The 19,890-nt window shown below is 46.2% G+C and overlaps 2 protein-coding genes across 6 annotated transcripts in view; both read left to right on the top strand.

The window, feature by feature from the left end:
* Snta1 (syntrophin alpha 1) overlaps window positions 1–8,572 on the top strand; it is a 30,411-nt gene extending 21,839 nt beyond the window's left edge. The window contains exons 3-8 of one of the 2 annotated variants that reach the window (XM_032904493.1): window positions 1,865–2,069; window positions 4,006–4,213; window positions 4,316–4,446; window positions 6,681–6,856; window positions 7,692–7,879; window positions 7,979–8,572. In XM_032904493.1, the coding sequence (XP_032760384.1) occupies window positions 1,865–2,069; window positions 4,006–4,213; window positions 4,316–4,446; window positions 6,681–6,856; window positions 7,692–7,879; window positions 7,979–8,071 (1,001 nt within the window). In that variant the 3' untranslated portion in view covers window positions 8,072–8,572. Of the gene's footprint in view, window positions 1–1,864; window positions 2,070–4,005; window positions 4,214–4,315; window positions 4,447–6,680; window positions 6,878–7,691; window positions 7,880–7,978 lie in introns of both variants that reach the window. The other variant, XM_032904492.1, reaches the window with a different exon arrangement.
* A 3,627-nt stretch (window positions 8,573–12,199) lies between these two features.
* The window catches only part of Cdk5rap1 (CDK5 regulatory subunit associated protein 1), a 35,019-nt gene continuing 27,328 nt past the window's right edge, over window positions 12,200–19,890 (top strand). For 3 of the 4 annotated variants that reach the window (XR_004388046.1, XR_004388045.1, XM_032904491.1), the window contains exons 1-5: window positions 12,501–12,591; window positions 14,059–14,372; window positions 16,148–16,251; window positions 16,877–16,911; window positions 18,257–18,357. Coding sequence is in view for 2 of the 4 variants with exons in the window: in XM_032904491.1 (XP_032760382.1) it covers window positions 12,587–12,591; window positions 14,059–14,372; window positions 16,148–16,251; window positions 16,877–16,911; window positions 18,257–18,357 (559 nt within the window). In the remaining 2 variants the exon portion in view is untranslated. Of the gene's footprint in view, window positions 12,256–12,500; window positions 12,592–14,058; window positions 14,373–16,147; window positions 16,252–16,876; window positions 16,912–18,256; window positions 18,358–19,890 lie in introns of those variants that run through there. The other variant, XM_032904490.1, reaches the window with a different exon arrangement.

Genomic DNA, 19,890 nt, shown 5'->3' with positions numbered 1-19,890 from the left:
AACTCGGGGATTTGAACATACAAGGCAAGTATTCTGCTGGAGTCACACCTCACTCAATGCATTCCCCTACCCCTCCCCACCCTTCCCTCACCTACGGCTTCCCCTCCCCTCTCTCTGGTGCTGGACATAGAACCCATACCTGTGTATGCTAGACAATCTGTCTTCCCGGCTAATTCTTTTTCTTTTTTTCTGTAGAAATGGGCTCATGTGGCCCAGACTAGTTTCTTTCTTTTTTTTTTTTTCTTTTTTTCGGAGCTGGGGACCAAACCCAGGGCCTTGCGGTTGCTAGGCAAGCGCTCTACCACTGAGCCAAATCCCCAACCCCCAAGACTAGTTTCAAGTTCCTGAATTTCCTTTTCCTATCTCTCAAATGCTTGGTTTACAGTCATGTGATACACATCTGGCCTATTTTATTTGATTGTTTTAAATTTGAGGCAGGGTCTGGCCCATTCACCCAGGGCGGCCTCAAACTTGTGATGCTTCTCCCTCAGCCTTCTCTACAGCTAGGGTTACGGGCAGCTGGTGTCACCATATCTGGTAGATGTTTTGCTGCAAAAAGTTATTTTAAAAATTTAAATATTTATTTGTGTGTGTGTGTGTGTGTGTGTGTGTGTGTGTGTGTGTGCATGTTGTGCTCGATAACCCAAACGTTTTGTTTAGGTAATTCTGAGATAGTTGCATCTGTTTATGTATACCTGGACTGGAATGCCCTAATTTAAAAAATTATTTTTATTTTATTATTTTATGTTTTGAGATATTTTGATTGAATATGTGTCTGTATATCATGTGCTTGAATGACCCACTGAGGCCAGAAGTAGCCATTGGATCCTTTGGAACTGAAGTTAGAGACAGCTGTGAGCTGTGTGGTTCAGGGAATAGAACCTGGGTCCTCTGTAAGAACATCAAATACCCTTAAAGGCTAGGCCTTCTTTCCAGCCTCCTAATATCGCTATTTTAATTGGGTTTCCTTAGAGTATGGCTCACACCCTCATGTTGTGGATGGTACCCTATCAGTCTGGCTTCCAGGCAGTGAAAGGGAAACAGAGGGGAAAGGAAAGGATACCCCTTTTCCTTAGCAGTCAAAGCCTGCTATTCACGGACATGCTATTGGCCAGAATTACTAACATGGATACTTATGAATGCAAAGGACCCTGGGAAATGAAGTCTTTAAGGGGCTATTAATATACTGGAGGATAATAATGAACATGACCATATCTTCTGGCAGATAAGGAGTATGAAGAGGTAGAAGCAAGCACCAGGACAGTGGCTAGAGCCACACGTCCTGATTCCATCTTGGTGATCTGAGCCTGCCTCGTTATAGCTACTGTTCTCTCTCCCCCATCCCCACCTCTCTCCCCTTTCTCTTCTCTTCCTTCACTTCTCTGTTTTCCTTTCCTTCTTCTTCCCTCTCTTACGTCACTCTGTAGCCCAGGTTGGGACTGTAGGCATATGACACCATTGCCTCTGTGGGTTGTCTTTCTTTCTTTCTTTCTTTCTTTCTTTCTTTCTTTCTTTCTTTCTTTCTTTCTTTCTTTCTTTTTTTTTTTGGAAAGGCCACCTGAAGGTCTGAAACTTTTTGATTCTTGGCTTAGAACTTGTTCACTTGGCCACACCTTACTGCAAAGGAAGCTGGAAAGTGTAGTCTTTGTTCTAGGTAGTCACATGTCCATAAACCAGGTTAGATGAGTAGAAGGGTACTTGCCTGTGTCCAGTGTTTTCTACCTTTCTGTCATACCAAAGACTTTAGCCTAGAAACTTAGAATAGTAGACATAAATTAAGCTCTTAATTAGCTAGTGACAATTGTGATATGTGCTACATTGAGTTCATGCCACAGTGGTAATAAGTGACCTCTCTCCTGACCAGTTAAGTATATGAAGGAGGTCTCACCGTATTTCAAGAATTCTGCTGGTGGGACCTCCGTTGGCTGGGACTCACCTCCTGCCTCGCCTCTTCAGCGGCAGCCTTCTTCCCCTGGCCCCCAACCCCGGAACCTCAATGAGGCCAAACATGTATCTTTGAAGATGGCGTATGTCTCAAGGAGGTGTACCCCCACTGACCCGGAGCCCAGGTGAGGCTGGAATGGGGGGGCACTCAGAAAATAGAAATGAAAGATACTGTGATGTATGTAAGTGATGAACATGATACCAGCATCCATGCTGGCATGTAGCGGGTTCTTAACAGCTGGATCATGTGGATGCATGAGTGATTTTATAGGGTGATGGTATGCATTGCATGTCTCCTCCTCCTCCTCCTCTTCCTCCTCATCTTCTTCCTCCTCCTCCTCCTCTCCATTCTCTCTTCCTCCTCCTTCTTTTTCTTCTTCTTTTTTGAAACAGGGTTTCTCTGTGTGTCCTTGGATGTCTTAGAACTCTGCAGACTAGGCTGGCCTTGAACTTACAAAGATCCACCTGACTCCCAAGTGCTGGTATTAAATGCATATTCCACCACTGCCTGATTACTTGTTCTAGGGAGTAGCCATTGCTTCTCTTTCATAATTATTTTTTAAAGAAAGGGTCTCTAGTAGATGAAGCTATTCTCAGTTTTGCTGCATAGTCTAGAAAGACCTTGAATTTCTGATCCTGCCGCTTTCACTTAACAAGTGATAGGATCACGGGCACACAACACCACATCTGGTATTTTGAATTTTATACTTTTTTTTTTTTGGTTCTTTTTTTCGGAGCTGGGGACTGAACCCAGGGTCTTGCGCTTCCTAGGTAAGCGCTCTACCACTGAGCTAAATCCCCAGCCCGAATTTTATACTTTTGCTGGGAGAAATAGACTATGTGTGTAGGGAGGAGGGTTTGGTGGAGCCTGTCTTTGGAGACTATCATCTAGGAAAGGTTTACCTTTTATGTCCACAGACTTCTCTGCATACTTCATTGGTTAGAATTGGGTCATGTGACAAGCGTAGCTGCAAGGGAAGCCATGAATTCAAGTACTTTGCTTTCTAGTTCAGCAGTAGAGGAAAGCGGGGGTAAAGGTGGGCTTAGGTGTTGAAAGCCAGCCTCCTTCTTCTGCCCTACTCTATGTAGTACAGAAACCCAAAGGAAGTGAATCTGTAACCCAAAACATTTTGGAAACCCTTTCCAGCACCACTATTGCTACCCCTGGAACTCTCCCATCATACTTGCTGGCATGGCTTTTTTTTCTTTTCTCTCTACTCAATTTCTCTCTTTTCCCAGCCTTTTTTTCTTTTTGGTACAGTGTTGAGTACAGGTAGTTCAGCTTTTAAATTTTTTATTGCATTTATTTATTCTGTCTGTCTGTTGTCTCTGTCTCTCTCTGTCTCTCTCTATCTCTCTGTCTCTCTGTCTCTCTGTGTGTGCACACGTGCATGAACAGGTCCCAGGAGTCAGGAATTATTAGGCCTGGCTATCCGTGCCTGCCTTTACCCACTGAGTCATCTTGACTGCCCTAGTGATAACTGTGATCTTCAGATCTTTCTGCTTCAGCCTTCCAAGTGCTGACACTGCAGATGTGAGCCACCAGACCTGACTTTTTCGGGGAGCGGGGGTGGGGTAGAGTCTCTTTAGAGTGTTCTTGCCTGCCTTAGCTCAAGAGTGCTTCGATTACTTGGTACTTGTATACCACTTGGCCTATGTCTTTATTATAAGTAAACTTTGCATCTTAAGATTTTAAATATATTTCCCCTATTAATATTAAATTCCCCTAACAGATGAATTAGGTTCTAGGCAACAGGGATGGTGGAAAGCTATCTCAGCAGGGAAACCAGGAGAAAAGGCCTCTGCACCATAACTGTGGCCCCTAGCACACATTTGAGTGGGTGTACAGATATTTGTGTGTATATGTATGTGTTGTAGCTTCTTGTCTCTAGATCCTGCCAGGTTCTAACACCTTTGGCTGGTTGTCTAGCAAATCTCTCATGTGTGATTTCTCCCAGTGTGGTTTCCTTCAGTTTGGTGTGGTGGGTTTATTGGGCCATGTGTCTAGGCTGGATACCTGACTAGTGACACGCCCTGTCTTTTATCCCACTTTGCCTTTAGGTATCTGGAGATCTGTGCAGCAGATGGCCAGGACACTCTCTTCTTGAGGGCCAAGGATGAGGCCAGTGCAAGGTCATGGGCAGGTGCCATCCAAGCTCAGATCAGCACATTTATACCTTGGGTCAAGGATGAGCTGCAGGCGCTGCTGACAGCCACAGGTACAGCTGGGAGCCAGGACATCAAGCAGATTGGCTGGCTCACGGAACAGGTGCTTGCTGGGTCCCACTTCTGGGACCCCTTATCACCCCATGCCCTCCTGGCCCTGGGGCCCCTCTCCTGTCCACTCTCCTCATTACCATTTTGCTTGCAGTTGCCCAGTGGGGGTACAGCACCAACCCTGGCCCTGCTGACTGAGAAGGAGCTGCTCCTCTACTGCTCTCTCCCCCAGACTCGAGAGGCCCTGAGCAGGCCGGCCCGCACTGCCCCGCTCATTGCCACCAGGTACCGAGGAGCAGGGGAGCTGTGTTGCACTTAGACTTGGGAAGGTGGAATTGCAGATGGGCCCCAGAAGCTCCACAGCCTAGCCCTGTTCTGCCTCCAGTTGTTCCCCAGGTGACCTAAAGCACGTTCTGCTCCTTCTAGGCCACGCTTTTCTCTAGGCTCGCTCAGAACAGAAAACTGTGAAGTGATAACTGTTACTGACATCTTATACTGCATGGTTCAGGGGACAGTCACCACCCTCAGGGAGAATCCAGAGTTGGGAGACAGGCACAGAAGAGCCATTACATTGAAGGGTATAGGAGACACTTAACTGTCTAGCTTGGCAAGGGAAGACATAAGGAGGTGACATTAGAAATGGACTTTGATGAATGAGGAGTGTGCTTTTTGAGGAAGGGTGGTAGAACATCTTAGGGGAGATCAGAGGTGCAGAGGCATGAAGTGCTAGAGCATGTCCATGTACCTATGTATGTATATATACATATATAGTAAGCGTGCACATATATTTGTGTATGCATATATATATAAATATTTCTGTATGTACATACATATTCAAACACACGCACACATACACACACACATATAGTTTTTGTGAGGCAGAGTCTATGTATCCCTGACTAGTCTGGAACTTGCAACACAGACTGAATTGGCCTTGCACTTGCAGAGATCTTTCTGCATCTGCCTCTGATTGCTGGGATTAAAGGTGAGTGCTATCATTGCCCTCATACTATCTTTTTGAGACAGAGTCTCTCACTGAACTCAGAGCTTTCTGTTTTGGCTAGACGGACAGGCTGACAGGTCAGTGGCCCCTGTCTCCGCTTTCCATAGCACTGGGACTGCAGATGTCTGGCTGCCATACCTGGCTTTTACATGAATGCTGGGAACCCAGAGTCAGGTCCTCATGCTTGGGCAGCAAGCCCTCTTCCCACTGAGCCATCTCCCCAGGCACAGTACTGTCTTAACACTTGTGGCAAACTGTACCAGAGGGGTCAAGCTGGGTAGTCAGGAGACCGGGACTGTGTTTTAGAGGAAGCCCTGTGATTGCCACAGAGAACATTCACTGGGAAGGGAAGGGCAGAAGCTGGAAGGCTGCCATAGCTTTGAGAGACATGGGACTGAGGCGAGCAGGTGGGTGGGGACACAGATGGGGAAGAACAGTGACATTTGCAGTGGAAAGCGCATGGGTGGGAGCTCCCAGGCTTGGTGCTTGCCAGATGGGCAGGAGATGCCATGGGTGAGTAGGAGGTGTTTTGTGTGTGTGTGTGTGTGTGTGTGTGTGTGTGTGCGTATGCGTGTGCGTGTGCGTGTGTGAGAAGCATAGGGAATGTGGCTTGGGACTGGAGGGTCTGAGACTCAGGTCTGGAGTGTGGGGGCTCCAGTTAACACTCCCAAGGGAAACAGAGAGTGGGTGGAGTGAGAACGGAAGGGCTCTGGGCCAGAACTTAGAGGTTTAGTGACTAGAGAGGGACAGCGAGCTTTCCAAAGCCACACAGCAAGTGAGAATGAAGCTGCAGGGGCTGGGGCCCTTGTTATCACGACTTCTCCTTCTGGACTGGGTTCTGGGCCAGCTGACAAGGAGCCTAATCAAGTGACTTATTAATTCAGACAAGTATTGGTTAAACACTTTTTATTAATCATTTATTAATTGCTGGGAATATAGTATTGTATAAAATAGACAAGAACTTCTACCTTAGTCTAGCTGGTGAAAAGGTCAGCCAAAAGTCTACCAAAACTACTAAAATATATCATTTTGGCTGGGCCAAATTATAAAATACACATGTAATTTCAGCTGGGTGTGGGGACACATGCCTGTAATCCCAGGACTCGGGGCAGAGTTGAAGAATCAAGTCTGGTCTGCATAGCGAGTTCTAGCCAAGGTGACATAGTGAAACCCCATCCAAATAAAAGCATTCAAAGTGTATGGTTTCTGCAACCCTGGTGAAAAGCAGTGACAGTAGTGACAAAGGAACTCCTCTAGACAGATCTTCTCAGAGGGGGGGATTTTGAATAATAATCTACAGGAGGCGAGGCTGAGCCAGTGGGAGCTGGTGAGGATTCAGGCCGAGAAAGTGCATGCGTGAGGACATGACTAAGGCTGAAGTGAGCATCAGGGGAGGATGGAGGAGTCGAACCCCTGCAATCCCTGTCCCCCCCATAAGACACCAAAGGATGCAGCTCATTGCCCTGGCCCCGCCCCACTCCCAGGCCTCATGCTTGGCCCTCTGCTCTGCACACAGGCTGGTGCACTCAGGCCCTTCCAAGGGCTCAGTGCCCTATGATGCAGAGCTCTCCTTTGCCCTGCGCACGGGTACACGCCACGGTGTGGACACTCACCTGTTCAGTGTGGAGTCGCCGCAGGAGCTGGCAGCCTGGACCCGACAGTTGGTGGATGGCTGTCACCGGGCTGCTGAAGGTGTGCAAGAAGTGTCTACAGGTGTGCCAGGTGGACCCTCTGTGCCTAGAGCCATTCAACTTTCTTCCTTTGTGGTGCTTCTGGAGGGAGAGAGCAAATGGAGGTTGAGCTTTTTTCTGAGGCCCCTATCTGGGGTATGCAGGGGCTCTGGGAGGAAGGGAAACATTCTTTCTTGGTGTCTTTTCTTATGTTATCCCTGTGATTCTGATGGTGAAGATACATGGTGGTATACACCTTTAATTCTAGTAGTCAGGGAGGCAGAGGCAGGTGGATCTCTGTGGGATTGAGGCTAGCCTGGTTTACATAGCAAGTTCCGGGCCAGCAGGGGCTACACAGTGAGACCCTGTCTTGGGGGGAGTGAGGCTGTAGCTGAGATAGGGTACCAGTTAGGTTTGAATTTCAGGTAAAGAGTGAATACTAAATTATCAGTTTATATGAAATTTACATTTAACTTGCCAATCTCGTGCCTTTAGGGGATACACATTGTGCCCATCACAGAATTTAACTCCCATTTATTTTATTGTGCTGAGAATTGAACCCAAGACCTTGTATATGATAGCTACATATTCTTCTACCGAGCCATGCCCTACCCCAGCCCAAGCTTCCCTATCACATGTGGTTTTGCTAGAAATGGAGCAAGATGCAGCTGTGGGTCCTCTGAAGGCCCACCCTCCTGTATTTTAGGATAGGGTGACTGGGCCAGTGGTTGTTCAGGCATCATGACAGAGTGAGCCTCCTATCCCTGGGGGAATTACAGCCGGGTTCTGGAGCTGCCTTTTGAGTGGGGCTTGTGATCACTGAGATGCCAGGGTCTGTGTTCACTGCCTTCCTGCAGCCTGCACGTGGAATGGCCGTCCCTGCAACCTATCTGTGCACATTGACAAGGGCTTCACACTGTGGGCAGCTGAGCCAGGAGCAACCCGAGCTGTGCTGCTCCGACAGCCCTTTGAGAAACTTCAGATGTCATCAGATGATGGCATGAGTCTCCTTTTCCTGGACTTTGGGGGTGCTGAAGGAGAGATCGTAAGTGGAGGGCCACCTCTGTACCGTGGGGGTTGGGGATACTCTCCTGGAGGCCAGTCTGGACAGAATCCCTGACTCTTCTCTCTGTCCACTCTGCAGCAGCTGGACCTGCATTCGTGTCCCAAAACCATGGTCTTTATCATCCACTCTTTCCTGTCTGCCAAGGTCACCCGCTTGGGGCTCTTGGCCTAGAAGTTGTCAGATGAACTAGCCCTGAAGAGGATCGTTCGTCTTGTGACCTGACCCGTCCTTCTGCTGACTGCCTGCTCATCTGTGGGCTGAGGGAAGGGAGAGGAGGGGAACTAGGGCCTCAGAGACCAACCTGAGGAAGCAGAACTCAGACCTGGGACAGTGAGTCTGGCTTGTGATGGGGCAGCCTTCCTACTGCTCACCTCCACCAGTGCCTTTCGAAGAGAGATATTTTGTGTACACAGAAGCCATTCCGCGCCTGGGACCTGACCCTGTGGGGATCCATCCCATCCCCAGTCAACAGCAGAGCTGCCAGGCCTCCTGGAGGCCCCTAAGCCACCCTGAGATCTCTGCAGATGGAGTCTTCTGGGTCAGTGGCAAGAGGAGGAAGAGGAGCCTTTCTGTTCACTCTCCCTTGGGCCCCGAGGGCTGTCTGGGCTCTCTCCTCCTCTCTCTCCTTCCTCTTGATAATAAACAGCCTGTGAGCACATAGGCAGCCATGTCTGTGGTTTGCGTTCTTACACTGGGACGCTGAGGTGGCTCTGTAGTGCCAGAGGAACCAGAACAAGATGTAAGACCCCTTTCCTGGAGAACTGGGTCTCCAGGTGAATGCCAGCTTTGTCTGTGCTCTGTGATAAACGACCCTATGGTCTAGCAGCTCACGTCTTCCATTTTATGGTTCAGTAATTTGAGAATGGCTGAGTTGGATGTCTTCCTGTCTGAGGTCTCTTAGGAAATTTCAGCCAACCACGAAGCTGTCCCATGAAGTTACTTAATTAGCTTGGTTAGAAATTAGGCACTGAGAAATGCAGCCAAGTGATTTTCCAGTTTTGCTTACCCAACCATCTCACCTATGCACCCACCAACCAAGAGCTCACCCAGAAGTAACTAGGATACATTTCAGTCCTCAGTGATGTATCCGAGAGCAAAGTCGACAGGTCTTTATCCTCGGAAGGAAGAAATCCATCAAAACCTCCTGAAATCAAATGTGTAATTCCAATTGGTCAGACACAGGGTGTTAGCAGAGAGGACAGTGGGACCTCCCTTGCCTGGTTTCATATCTGTCAGGAGGAGACACCGAAGTGGATGCAGTATAGAGAAGCATGATTCAGCCAGCTTCTCCTGCGATAGTACCGTGGCACCAACCCTGGACAAACCCGGTCCAGTCTCCATGGCTGCACCAGCAGACATGTTTTTTTCACAAGCCTTGGCTGTGCATTGACAGTTTTACTATTTAAACCAGGCTGGGCAAAGCAGGGCACTTTTGTTCCTGGCTGTTGATTGGGTTTCCTAGGGCATGCTTGCCCTGTGGGTAGATCTGTGGAATGCAGAGAACAGTCAATCACATAGGCCATTTGGGTCATCTGCTTGACAGCTGTAAGAAGAAAATACAGCCACTCACAGTGGAGTGGTGGGAGGGAGCGTGAGTGCTCACTGTGCGAACTTTCACCCACTAGTAGAATTAGATGAAAGAGAGGATCATAGCAGGTAGAACATTCAGGTTCTCAAGCCGGTAGAACACAGTTTTCCTAAACTCCTAGAATCAGAGGAGTTTGTTTCTTTTTTAAACCTTCACCACCCCCAATCCCACACTAGCCCAGGAATCCACAGATGATCTACTGCTACAGTGGACTACTGCCTCAGCCCCAGTGCTTTTTTGATCCTTTGGTCCCCGTTCCTTATCCGTTTCTTCCCCACACCGTAATGTATTCACCACACAGTTGCCACACAGGCAAGGGGACTGGAGTCAGCAGTCACTAGTTGGCCGTGGTTATTCAACTGTCAGCAGCACAGCCCCAGAGGGAACCCAGCCAGTCTGAGGCTGAGTTAGTCAGTGCTAAGAATAGGGCTTTGGGATCAGACTGCACTGTGGATGGATCCCAAGGACTGTGCGTCTCTTGTTGCTTCGTGAGCCTTTGCACACGGCTACTTCTGTATTCTCACCTTTAAGTTTGTGAAATGAGTTAATCTTTAAAAAATTTTGTTTTTTGGTTTTTCAAGATAGGGTTTCTGTTTCTCCGTGTAGCTTTGGCTGATCTGAAATTCTTTCTGTAGACTAGGCTGGTCTCCAATTCATGGAGATCCACCTGCATCTGTTGGGTTTATTTTCTTTCTTTCTTTTTTTTTTGTTTTTGTTTTTCTTTTGAGACAGTGTTTCTTTCTCTACATAGCCCTGACTGTCCTGGAACTCACTTTGTAGACTAGGCTGGCCTCAAACTTATAGAGAATCACCAACCTCTGCCTCCTGAGTGCTGGGATTAAATGTATTTGCCACTGTGCCCAGCTTGGGGTCTTTTAAATAAGTTAACCATAAAGACCATGAAGGCTCTACCTATATGACCTAATTGCTATGCAAAGACCCTACCTCCTATTTCCATTTTAGTGAAGGTCATGGTACCAATATGTGGATTTGAGGGGACACAGACATCGAGACTATCTTTGAAATAAGAGAATGAGGTGGAGAGTGAGGTCAAATGTCTTACACAGAGATTGCAGAGGTAATGTCTTAAAGAGGCCCGGTGGAGGGCTGCAGAGACAACTGAGCAGTTTTTGCAGCATTGTACTAGAGTTTGATTCTGGACACCCACATCAGGTGGTTTACAACTGCTTGTAACTCTAGCTTCATTTGGAAGTATCCTGCACACTGAGCCAACCCTAGCTTCTGGTTTTCCACCCAGAGGGGCTTCCAGCTTCTTGCACAGACACATAAACACCTAAATGAAAACAAAACAAAACAAAACAAAACAAAACAAAACAAAACAAAAGCCCATTGGCAAAGAGGAAGGCTCCATCCAAATCCAGTCTCTTGCTGCGAGTCATGACAGGAAGAGGCCAGGAGGGGGCGCCTCTTTGCTACTCATTCTATTCTTGTAGAATTTGAACTGTCCACATGCAGTTTGTGCTTCAACCAAATGTTTTACACTTTAAAACTAGGTGTAACCGTGAAGTTTGGAAAAAACACATACTATATAGGGTGGTTCTGACCTCAGGCTGAATCCTGTTCTCAGCTCTTTCCTGAGTGTAGGGACTATGGTTTAGGTCTTGGGGAGAAGAGGTACCTTGGCTGGGGTCATGATCCACAGGGAAGGGAGAAAGGCTGAGATGGTCAAGGCAGGAATGTGACAGGAATAGGACAAGGCAGTGGGGAGGAACAACTAGGCTGTTCAGAGCCATTTGGGGGATCCAGGACAGGCAAGGCAGTTCAGAGCTAGCCACAGAAACCCCTATTTAACCACTTTTCTTATTTTTTTTTTTTTTTTTACATTTATTCTATCATTCTCCCCCCACGCCGTCCCCCATCTACGGAATCTTACTTTCTTTTTTTTTTTTTTTTTTTTGGTTCTTTTTTTGGAGCTGGGGATCGAACCCAGGGCCTTGCGCTTCCTAGGTAAGCGCTCTACCCCTTGAGCTAAATCCCCAGCCCCACGGAATCTTACTTATGTAGCTCTGTCTGGCTTCGAATCAGTCTGCCTCTGCCTCCTGAGAACACCGAAGGGTGCTACGGCATCGGGAGACCTGTGTGTGTGTGTGTGTGTGTGTGTGTGTGTGTGTGTGTGTGTGTGTGTGTGTGTGTGTGTGTGTGTGTGTGTGTGTGTGTGTGTGTGGGGGGGGGGGCGTTGCATGTCCCATGGCCTATCTTCTGGAGTTCAGAGGGTTTGCAGGAGTCAGTTCTCACTTCACCTTGTGGGTTCTGGGGATTAGATTCCAAGTTGTCAGGCTTGACAGCAAGTGTCCTACACGCTGAGCCATTTCACCAGCCCCATGGTGGTCCTTTTCTTAAAGGGCCTGGTGTGGGGAGAGAAGGAAAGTACATATGACATGAGGAAGCTAACGAGTGACAGGCATGGGGAGAAGTCAGAGCTCTTATTTTCCGGAGGCAGAACACCCATAAGAATCCCTTACTCTCTTGGGACAAGGGCTGAGACTGCCCACTGGGTTTTAAGTTTTATTTAAGAATTTTTTTGGGGTCGTGGGGAAATAGCATTTAAAGAAGTGGGTCTCACATCTCTGTATTTCAAAGCCTGGGACTCGAGGCCGGTAGGAAACACTTCCGTTAGAACACCGCGGGCGAGAGTCAGGGCGGAACAGAAGTCGCACGCCAAGGCGCGCAGCGGAGGACTCCTGAGAAGGGATCTAAGCAGGCTGACAGTTTCCGGTTTCAGGCGCGGACCTCGCAGTTGTGGGAGGTGAGAGACTGGAGCTGCACTTGGTGTCTTGCGAGCGACAGGCCGTGGCGCAGGCGGGTCGCAGCGTCCAGAAAAAGCCAGAAACGTTAGGGGAAGGTATCACTGGGCAGTGTTAGGCCTTGAGTAAGACCGCTGCGAGTGTAGCTCAGCCCCGCTGCCTACCTCTGTATGTCCTTGGCCAAGTCACAGTGTCCTTCCAAGGCCCTAGCGTTTCCCCTTGTGGAGCAGAGGTGGGGGGTCTGATAGGCCCCATAGGTGGCTATGGGGTTCTTGCGAGCTCTTGCGGGCGTTCACGCAGCGCCGCGGTCACGCCCAGCACTCACGTGCTTGGATGCGGTAGGTGGTTCCGCACTGTGCTGAGCAAAACTTTAAGCTTTTGATCTTCCCACCAGGTTCTTCAGAAAGGACCGAGCCCTATCCCAGCACTCAGAAATGAAGGCTCCCAGATCCCGGCCAAGAGCCGCCTAGGCAGCAATGACATTTTGACTCTTAAGGTCCATGTTGTGAAAAGAGGTGTGGGCTGTTAGTGAATAGTTGCTGGAGCCACCATGTGGTTGCTGGGAAATGAACTCAGGATCTCTGGAAGAGCAGTCAGTGCACCGAGCCATCTTTCTAGCCCCTTCATCTAGATTTTTAATGTGTGATTCTTACAACATCTGGCAAGGGGTAAGGGCCTATTGTACTTTTTTTTTTCTTTTTTAAAAAACAGATTTGTTACATTTGCAACCCAGAGGTGGGAATTTGACTTGTAAAACGTGATCACACCGCAATTAAAGGGCAGAAGTAGGTGATTTGAAAGCGCACACCTGGGCTGTTAAGATGGTTCACATACTGTAAAATGCACAAAGATAAAAATGTGAAAAAAAATAAAACTCAAACCAGAAGTCTCTTCTCCAACAGGACAGTAGGTTAATGTTTTTTTTTTAATTACATTTAATTTATTGGTTTCATTTCTGTGCTCATGCACATGAATACATGCCATAGTGTGTGTGTAGAGATTAGAAGACAATCTATGGAAATAAGATCTTTCCCTCTACTGTGTGGCTCTCAGGGAGTCAGGCTTGGTGGTAGGTGCTTTCACCCACCAAGCCATCTCACTGGTTCTATTTTGTTGTTTTCACCTGTAAATTAGAGATACAGTACATTTTAAGAGCCGTCACTATGTTGTCCAGGCAGTCCTGGAACTCCTGGGCTCAAACAATCTTCCTGCCTTAGCCTCTTAAGTTACTGGGAATATAGATTTACCCTGCTTGGGTTAAGGAAAACTATTATAAAGAGTACCTTAAGGGAGGTGGTGATGCATGCTTTTAATCCCAGCACTCAGGAGGCAGAGGCAGGCAGATCTCTGTGAATAATTTCAGGCCAGCCTGGTCTGTAGTGCAAGTTCAGAACAGTCAGGGCTACACAGAGAAACCCTGTTTCAAGGGGGAAAAAAAAGCAAATCCAAAATCAAACAGTACCTTCAAACTGGGCCTGTGATTCTGGCATTTGGAAGAATGAGGTGGGAGGAATGAGGAGAGTTGGAGGTCAGTCTGGGCTACATAGGAAGATCTCAATAAGAAAGAAAAGAAAAGAAAAGAACAAACGAACCTCACATAACCTCACAATCCGCCCAGCCTGGACTACATAGGGAGTTGAGTTCCAGGCCAGCCCAAGATAATCCTGAGATTAAGTGTCAACACCTCTTATGAGCCCTGTCCCCTGGAAAAAGCATACTTTGTTCTGTTTGAGCAAGGGGGAGTGTGCAGAGCAATTTCTGTATGGGGCATGCAGGATATACTGGTGTGTTTCTTTCTTTTACAGATTTAGGACTGCAGGTGCCATGCATCCTTTACAGCGTGTCTTCCGAGCACAGAGGCTATCAGCACCATTGACCTCCATGTGCTGGGTGTTGCTTAGGACCTTCAGGGCACATAACAGCACTTCCTGTCCTGATCCAGAGGGGAAGAGCTCAGAAGGAGTTCAGAAGGATTTCAGCTCCAGGCTAGCCACTGGACCGTCTTTTCAGCATTTTTTAAGAAGTGCTTCAGTTCCTCAAGAGAAACCATCTTCTCCAGAAGTGGAGGACCCACCTCCCTATCTCTCAGGGGATGAACTTCTAGGAAGGCAGAGAAAGGGTTGGCTTTATTTTCCCCCCCTTTGGCTTCCTTCTTTGCTCCATCGCGGCATCTGTGATCTGATTGCTTTTGCTGTTGTCTTATTATGTTCTTGGCTTTAGGGAGTTAATAGAGTAGGTAGATTGCCTACCAAGTAGCGTTATTCTAAAGAAACTCAAGGGCTGGGCTGGGGGAGAGTTGTGTGGTAGGGTGATTGCTTAGCATGCCCAAAGCTCTGAGCTCCATCCACAGCATCCTCATCTCCTCAGGAAAAACCTCAAAGCTGTGCACTCATGAATTGCAGTCCTCTCTTTGGTTACATATGGAGATAGTGTAATCTCTGTTTTAATTATAATCTTTAGGATTGTACTTAAATTGCATCATTTATTGTATGCGTGTAGCAGCTGTGGAAGTCAGGGGATAACTTGTGAGACTTGGTTGTCTCCTTCCACCATGTGTGTTGAGAGGTTAGAAGTCATCAGGCTTGCTGGCAGGAGCCTTTATCCATTGAGCCACCTTGCCCAAGCCTACTCCCTGTCTTTTGAAACTGGGTTAGTTTGGAATTCATACTCCTCTTGCCTCAGCCTCCAAACTGATGGAATCACTCATACCTGCCATCTGCCACCTCTTCTGGTTTAGAATTTTATTCTTGGGGCTGACAAGATGACTCAGAAGGTAAAGTTGCTTGCTGTCAAATCTGATGACCTGAGTTTGATCCCAGGAACCCACATGGTGGAAGGAGAGAGCTGACTGCCACAAGTTGTCCTCTGACCTCCGTACTGGTGCCATGGCATATGTACCCTCACCTCCCTATATACATACATACATATACATACACACATACACTTACATACACACATACACTTACATACACACACACACACATATACACACATCCATACAAACATACATACATATATATATATATATATATATATATATATATATATATATATATATATGTTGGCTAGCATGTGACACACACCTTTTTTTTTTTTTCTTCAGCACTTGGCAGGCAGAGCAGTGGTATCTCTGTGAGTTCAAAGCTAGCCTGGTCTACATAATGAGTTACAGATTAGCCAGAGCTATATAATGAGACCACCACCTAAACAAAACAAAACCTGATGTTTTCTGTTTTTTGTTTTGCTTTTTGTGAAGTAATCTGTCTCTTTAGCCCAGGTTGTCCTGGAGCTCACTGTGTAGCTAAGGCTGGCTTCACATTCATGATTCTCTTGCCTTGGCCTCATATGTGTTGGCTTTATGGGTATGATGCACTCTGCCCGACTTCCACTTGGAAGCCTGCTGGTGGTAATGGTGTTGTTACTAGAAATATGATTTGAAAGAACCTACTGAAGTGTGAAATTCATGTTTTGGAACTTTGTGTAAATTTGTATTTTTACTTCAAAACAGACCATGTTTGTTTTCATTTTTATTCTGTGGTGTGTCCCCTCTGACCAATTCTGCTGTTTCCAGAGCTAGAGACCCCCTGTTTAGAGGAGGACTACAATACAGGGGTGTGAGTTTAGATTTCCTTAAAGAGGGTCATCATATGCCCTTCTATTTCAAATACCACACATAGAATAAGTGTGTGCATATGATGTTGTATTTTCTTGTTCTGAAAGGCTATTACTAATTTGGGGGGGGGTCTCTCTGGAAGTTGATGGTGTTTTAGGGTTGAGGCAACATTAGATTTTGTGACTAATTAGTTGCCTCTGGTGTTTCTGAGGGCTTTGTCAAGGAGGCCCAAAACATGTGGCCCTCTGTCTACCTTGGCATCAGCCTGCTTTTCATTGCAGTCTACCTCGAGACCTATGGCTGTCAGATGAATGTGAATGACACAGAGATAGCCTGGTCCATTTTACAGAAGAGCGGCTACTTGCGGACCAGCAACCTTCAAGAGGTACTTGAATTCCTTGCTTCCCTGTTTCCTGGGCTTGGGCTCTTCTGCTTTGGTGCAGGTTCTTAGATGCAGTGAATCTCAGGAGGAGGTTGTCGCCTGCTGAGTTAGTTCCTTTGAGTGATGTGTTAATTCCTTTAGTGACATGTACTGTATGTAGGACTGGCATAAACTAACTGATGGCTCAGCTATTTTGAGCTCTCATGGTGCAGTTCATCTTCAGGAAAGGAGTTATCAAACTTGTGGTAACATGGCTGTAATGGAGTGGAGGCAGGAGGGTGTAGAATTTGAGGCCATGATGACTACAGGGCATTACTGTGTCTCCAAAGCCAAACCAAGTCAGAGGAAAGCAAAGATTGCTGTGGAGAATGGGAGTAAGGCGTAAGGAGTTAAGGCATAGAGGATAAAGAGCTTTCCCTGGGGAGTTCTCGAAGGAGACGGTGGTGGTGGTTGCATTCCAGTGTTCAAGTGTTCTTATTATAGCCCCGTATCCTTGAAAATGGTTAAGATGATACGATTTATTCTCTGTATGTCATCATGATAATAGAAAAGAGCAGGTGGACTGCGTGGTGGTGATCCTGCAAGGCTAATTTCAAAGTTTATGTTTCTTTTTCTTGCTCTCTACTAGGCTGATGTGATCCTTCTTGTCACGTGTTCTATCAGGTACAAATTTGTTCTCTCTGTAAGAAGTGAATGTAATATATATAATCATGTCAGGGGGGCTTACTTATGGAGATGAACCAATGGCCAGGTCAGCGTTAAGAGTTTTTCACATAACAGACATAGTCCTGATGTAACTGGCTGACATTTGATAACATGTCCTGTGTGTTGGGTTCCATGTGACCACTATACATGAATGTATTCATTTAATTCTCACAGTAGCAATTTGTGAAGTTGTTCCTCTTATTGCATGGTAGTACACACATGGTAGTAGGCAATCCTGACACTGCAAAAGTTGAAGGGGATTGTGAGTTCTAGACTAGCCTGGACTACACAGTGAGAACTGCCTAAAAGGGAAAGAGTAGCTGCATAAATGCCCAAAACAAGCTCTATACGTTATATTGAGTTTTAGAAGGACTGAGCTCCTAAATTTCCTGATGTTTTCTGGCTACTAGTGGCATAGTCTTATAATGTATGCACCTGATTTGATGTGTAGCCAAATGGTTGGGAAACAGAATTTTGAAAAAAAAAAAAAAAAAAAAAAAAAAGAGTGGCATCTTCAGAGGTGGTTAGGAAGTACCTGATCACGAGAAGTCCATCAGAAGTGATAGACTGGAGAGGTGGCTCAGCAGTCGGGAGCACTGGCTGCTCTCCTAGAAGACTTGAGTTCAGTCTCTCACACCCACATGGTGCCTCACAGTCGTCTTCAGTTCCAGTTCCAGGGGACCCGATCCCTCTACAGGAGCTAGGCACACACAGCTGCTGGGTACACGAACATGCATGACAAATTAAAGAAATGAATTAAGAAAGTGAACATACCCCCTTTTGTTTGTTCATTGTTCAAGGCATGCTAGTGTCCCCTTGATCTGACATGTTTCTTATGGGGCCTCTGTTGAATGATACTGAGCTAGTTGTTAGGAGAGATTCAGAAATGAACCTCTCAAAAAGGCAGGCTTTAAGGAGCTTGGCCTAGTATTGGGACAAGACAGGTCTATAAGTAGCCCACTGACATCTGACAGAAAATACTAAGTAAACATTAAACAAACCAGGGTGGTGGCTTATGCCTGTAATCCTAGTATTTGGGAGGTCAAGGAAGATGGAGTGCTGTGAGTTTGAGAATATCTTAGGCTACATAATGAGTTTTGGGTTAGCCTGGGCTATAGAATGTGTGAAACAACAAAAACAAATTGCCAAATTCAGGAGAAGCAGAGCTACGGTGGAGTGTACTTGAAGGGAGGAGACTCACAGAAGAGTTGGGAAGAAGTGGTTTTTCTTCCCATTGTCCTGTTCCCCTATCTTGCCCTATAGTTTATTTTCGACTCATTTTCGCCACTTTGGATCTTTGCAGGGAGAAGGCTGAGCAGACCATCTGGAACCGTTTACATCAGCTAAAAGTCCTGAAGGCAAAGCGACCACGCTCTCGGGTACCTCTGAGGATTGGGATTCTAGGTATCCAGTCATTTTCAAATATTCCATTTTGAGACTTGTGTTACTTGAGTGACAGAAGCCATCTAGGAGGGGCCAAGGCTTGCAAGTGACTTTTCTGGAGATGGCCCACCATTTTGGATGGCCTGTGATGGGTGAGTTCTAAAAATGTAGGGTTCTTAGAGAATTCATCCCAGAATTAATTCTTGCTGCTGATAGGTCTTTCCTGTCATTATTACATAGCCTAATGATTCCTGGGCATCAGCCCACCATATTGGACAGATCAGCATGAATTTGTACTCATGTAGTAATGCTGTGTAGACAAATTGATGATTTTATAATTCTGAAACTTATACAAGCAATTTTGAGCCCTCTAAAATCTGCAAATAGTGTTCTGTAAACTTTCATGTGTCATAGGCTAATTGTACTAGGATAAGAAAATAGGCTTTGTGATCAAAAGAAAACATTCTAGGTCAGGTCCAAGGATGAAGCCACAGTGATATGCAAAGGTGATAAAGCAAGGCCATGTGAAACTGTTGCTTTGAACTTATAATGAGCTTATGGAATGAAACACTGCTCTGAACTTACTACTAACATCCTTCTGTAACTCTCCTTTTGTGTAAAATTTTATCTGAGGTAATTTTATAAAATGCTTTTGTCTAAGAAGGTATATGAAGGCCAGAGAGAAGAAATAAAGTGTGGCATCTGGGTCTCTGCCCCATCCACCAAATATATATATCTGTATGTATGTCTGTATATATGCACAATATGTCTATATGTATATGTGTCTGACTATATATATGTACACACACACACACATATGTGTGTGTGTGTGTGTGTGTGTGTGTGTGTGTGTAGGAATATGTGTATTATGTAAGTATGCATAAACACTTCTGGAATTGTTGAGACCGGTGTTTGGGCCCTGTCAAAGTGTGTGTGTGTGTCTGTGTATGTTTGTGTGTGTCTGTATGTGTGTTTGAATTCTGCCTTTCTTCCTTTTCTTTTTACTCTGGTTTATAAAGTATTGACAGACACCAAGCCTCTCAGCTGATCAGCAAGGCCCAGGAGTAGAAGGACAAAGACCCTGAATAGGTAGATTTTTCTTTCTTAGTCCCTTGCTGCTATCAGCAGGAGAAAATTGCCAGAAGCCAGAGGCTTTTGGCCTTAGACTAGCAAAGAGTTAAAAAATAGAAGGATTGCCAAGGATAAATGAGATTTGGCTTTGATGGTCACTTACTCCATACCCCTTCACTACCTTCCTCAGAAAACTGGGTGCTGGGATAGGCCACTAGCACTAGAGTTTTTCCTTTGGAGCAACGGTTCCCAACCTTCCTAATGCTGTGACCCTTTAATACAGTTCCTCATGTTGTGGTGATCCCCCCCAACCATAAAATTATTTTCATTGCTACTTCATAACTGTAGTTTTGCTACTGTTATGAATCATAATGTAAATATCTGATATGCAGGACATCTGATATTCGACCCTGTAGAAAACCCTAAGGGGTCCTGTGAGCTTTTTGTAGCACTTGGAAGGAATGGATGCTCAGATGGTGATGA

Source organism: Rattus rattus, chromosome 5 (assembly GCF_011064425.1).
Source record: "Rattus rattus isolate New Zealand chromosome 5, Rrattus_CSIRO_v1, whole genome shotgun sequence".
Classification (NCBI taxonomy): domain Eukaryota; kingdom Metazoa; phylum Chordata; class Mammalia; order Rodentia; family Muridae; genus Rattus; species Rattus rattus.
This window is presented reverse-complemented; position numbering and strand designations above follow the sequence as displayed.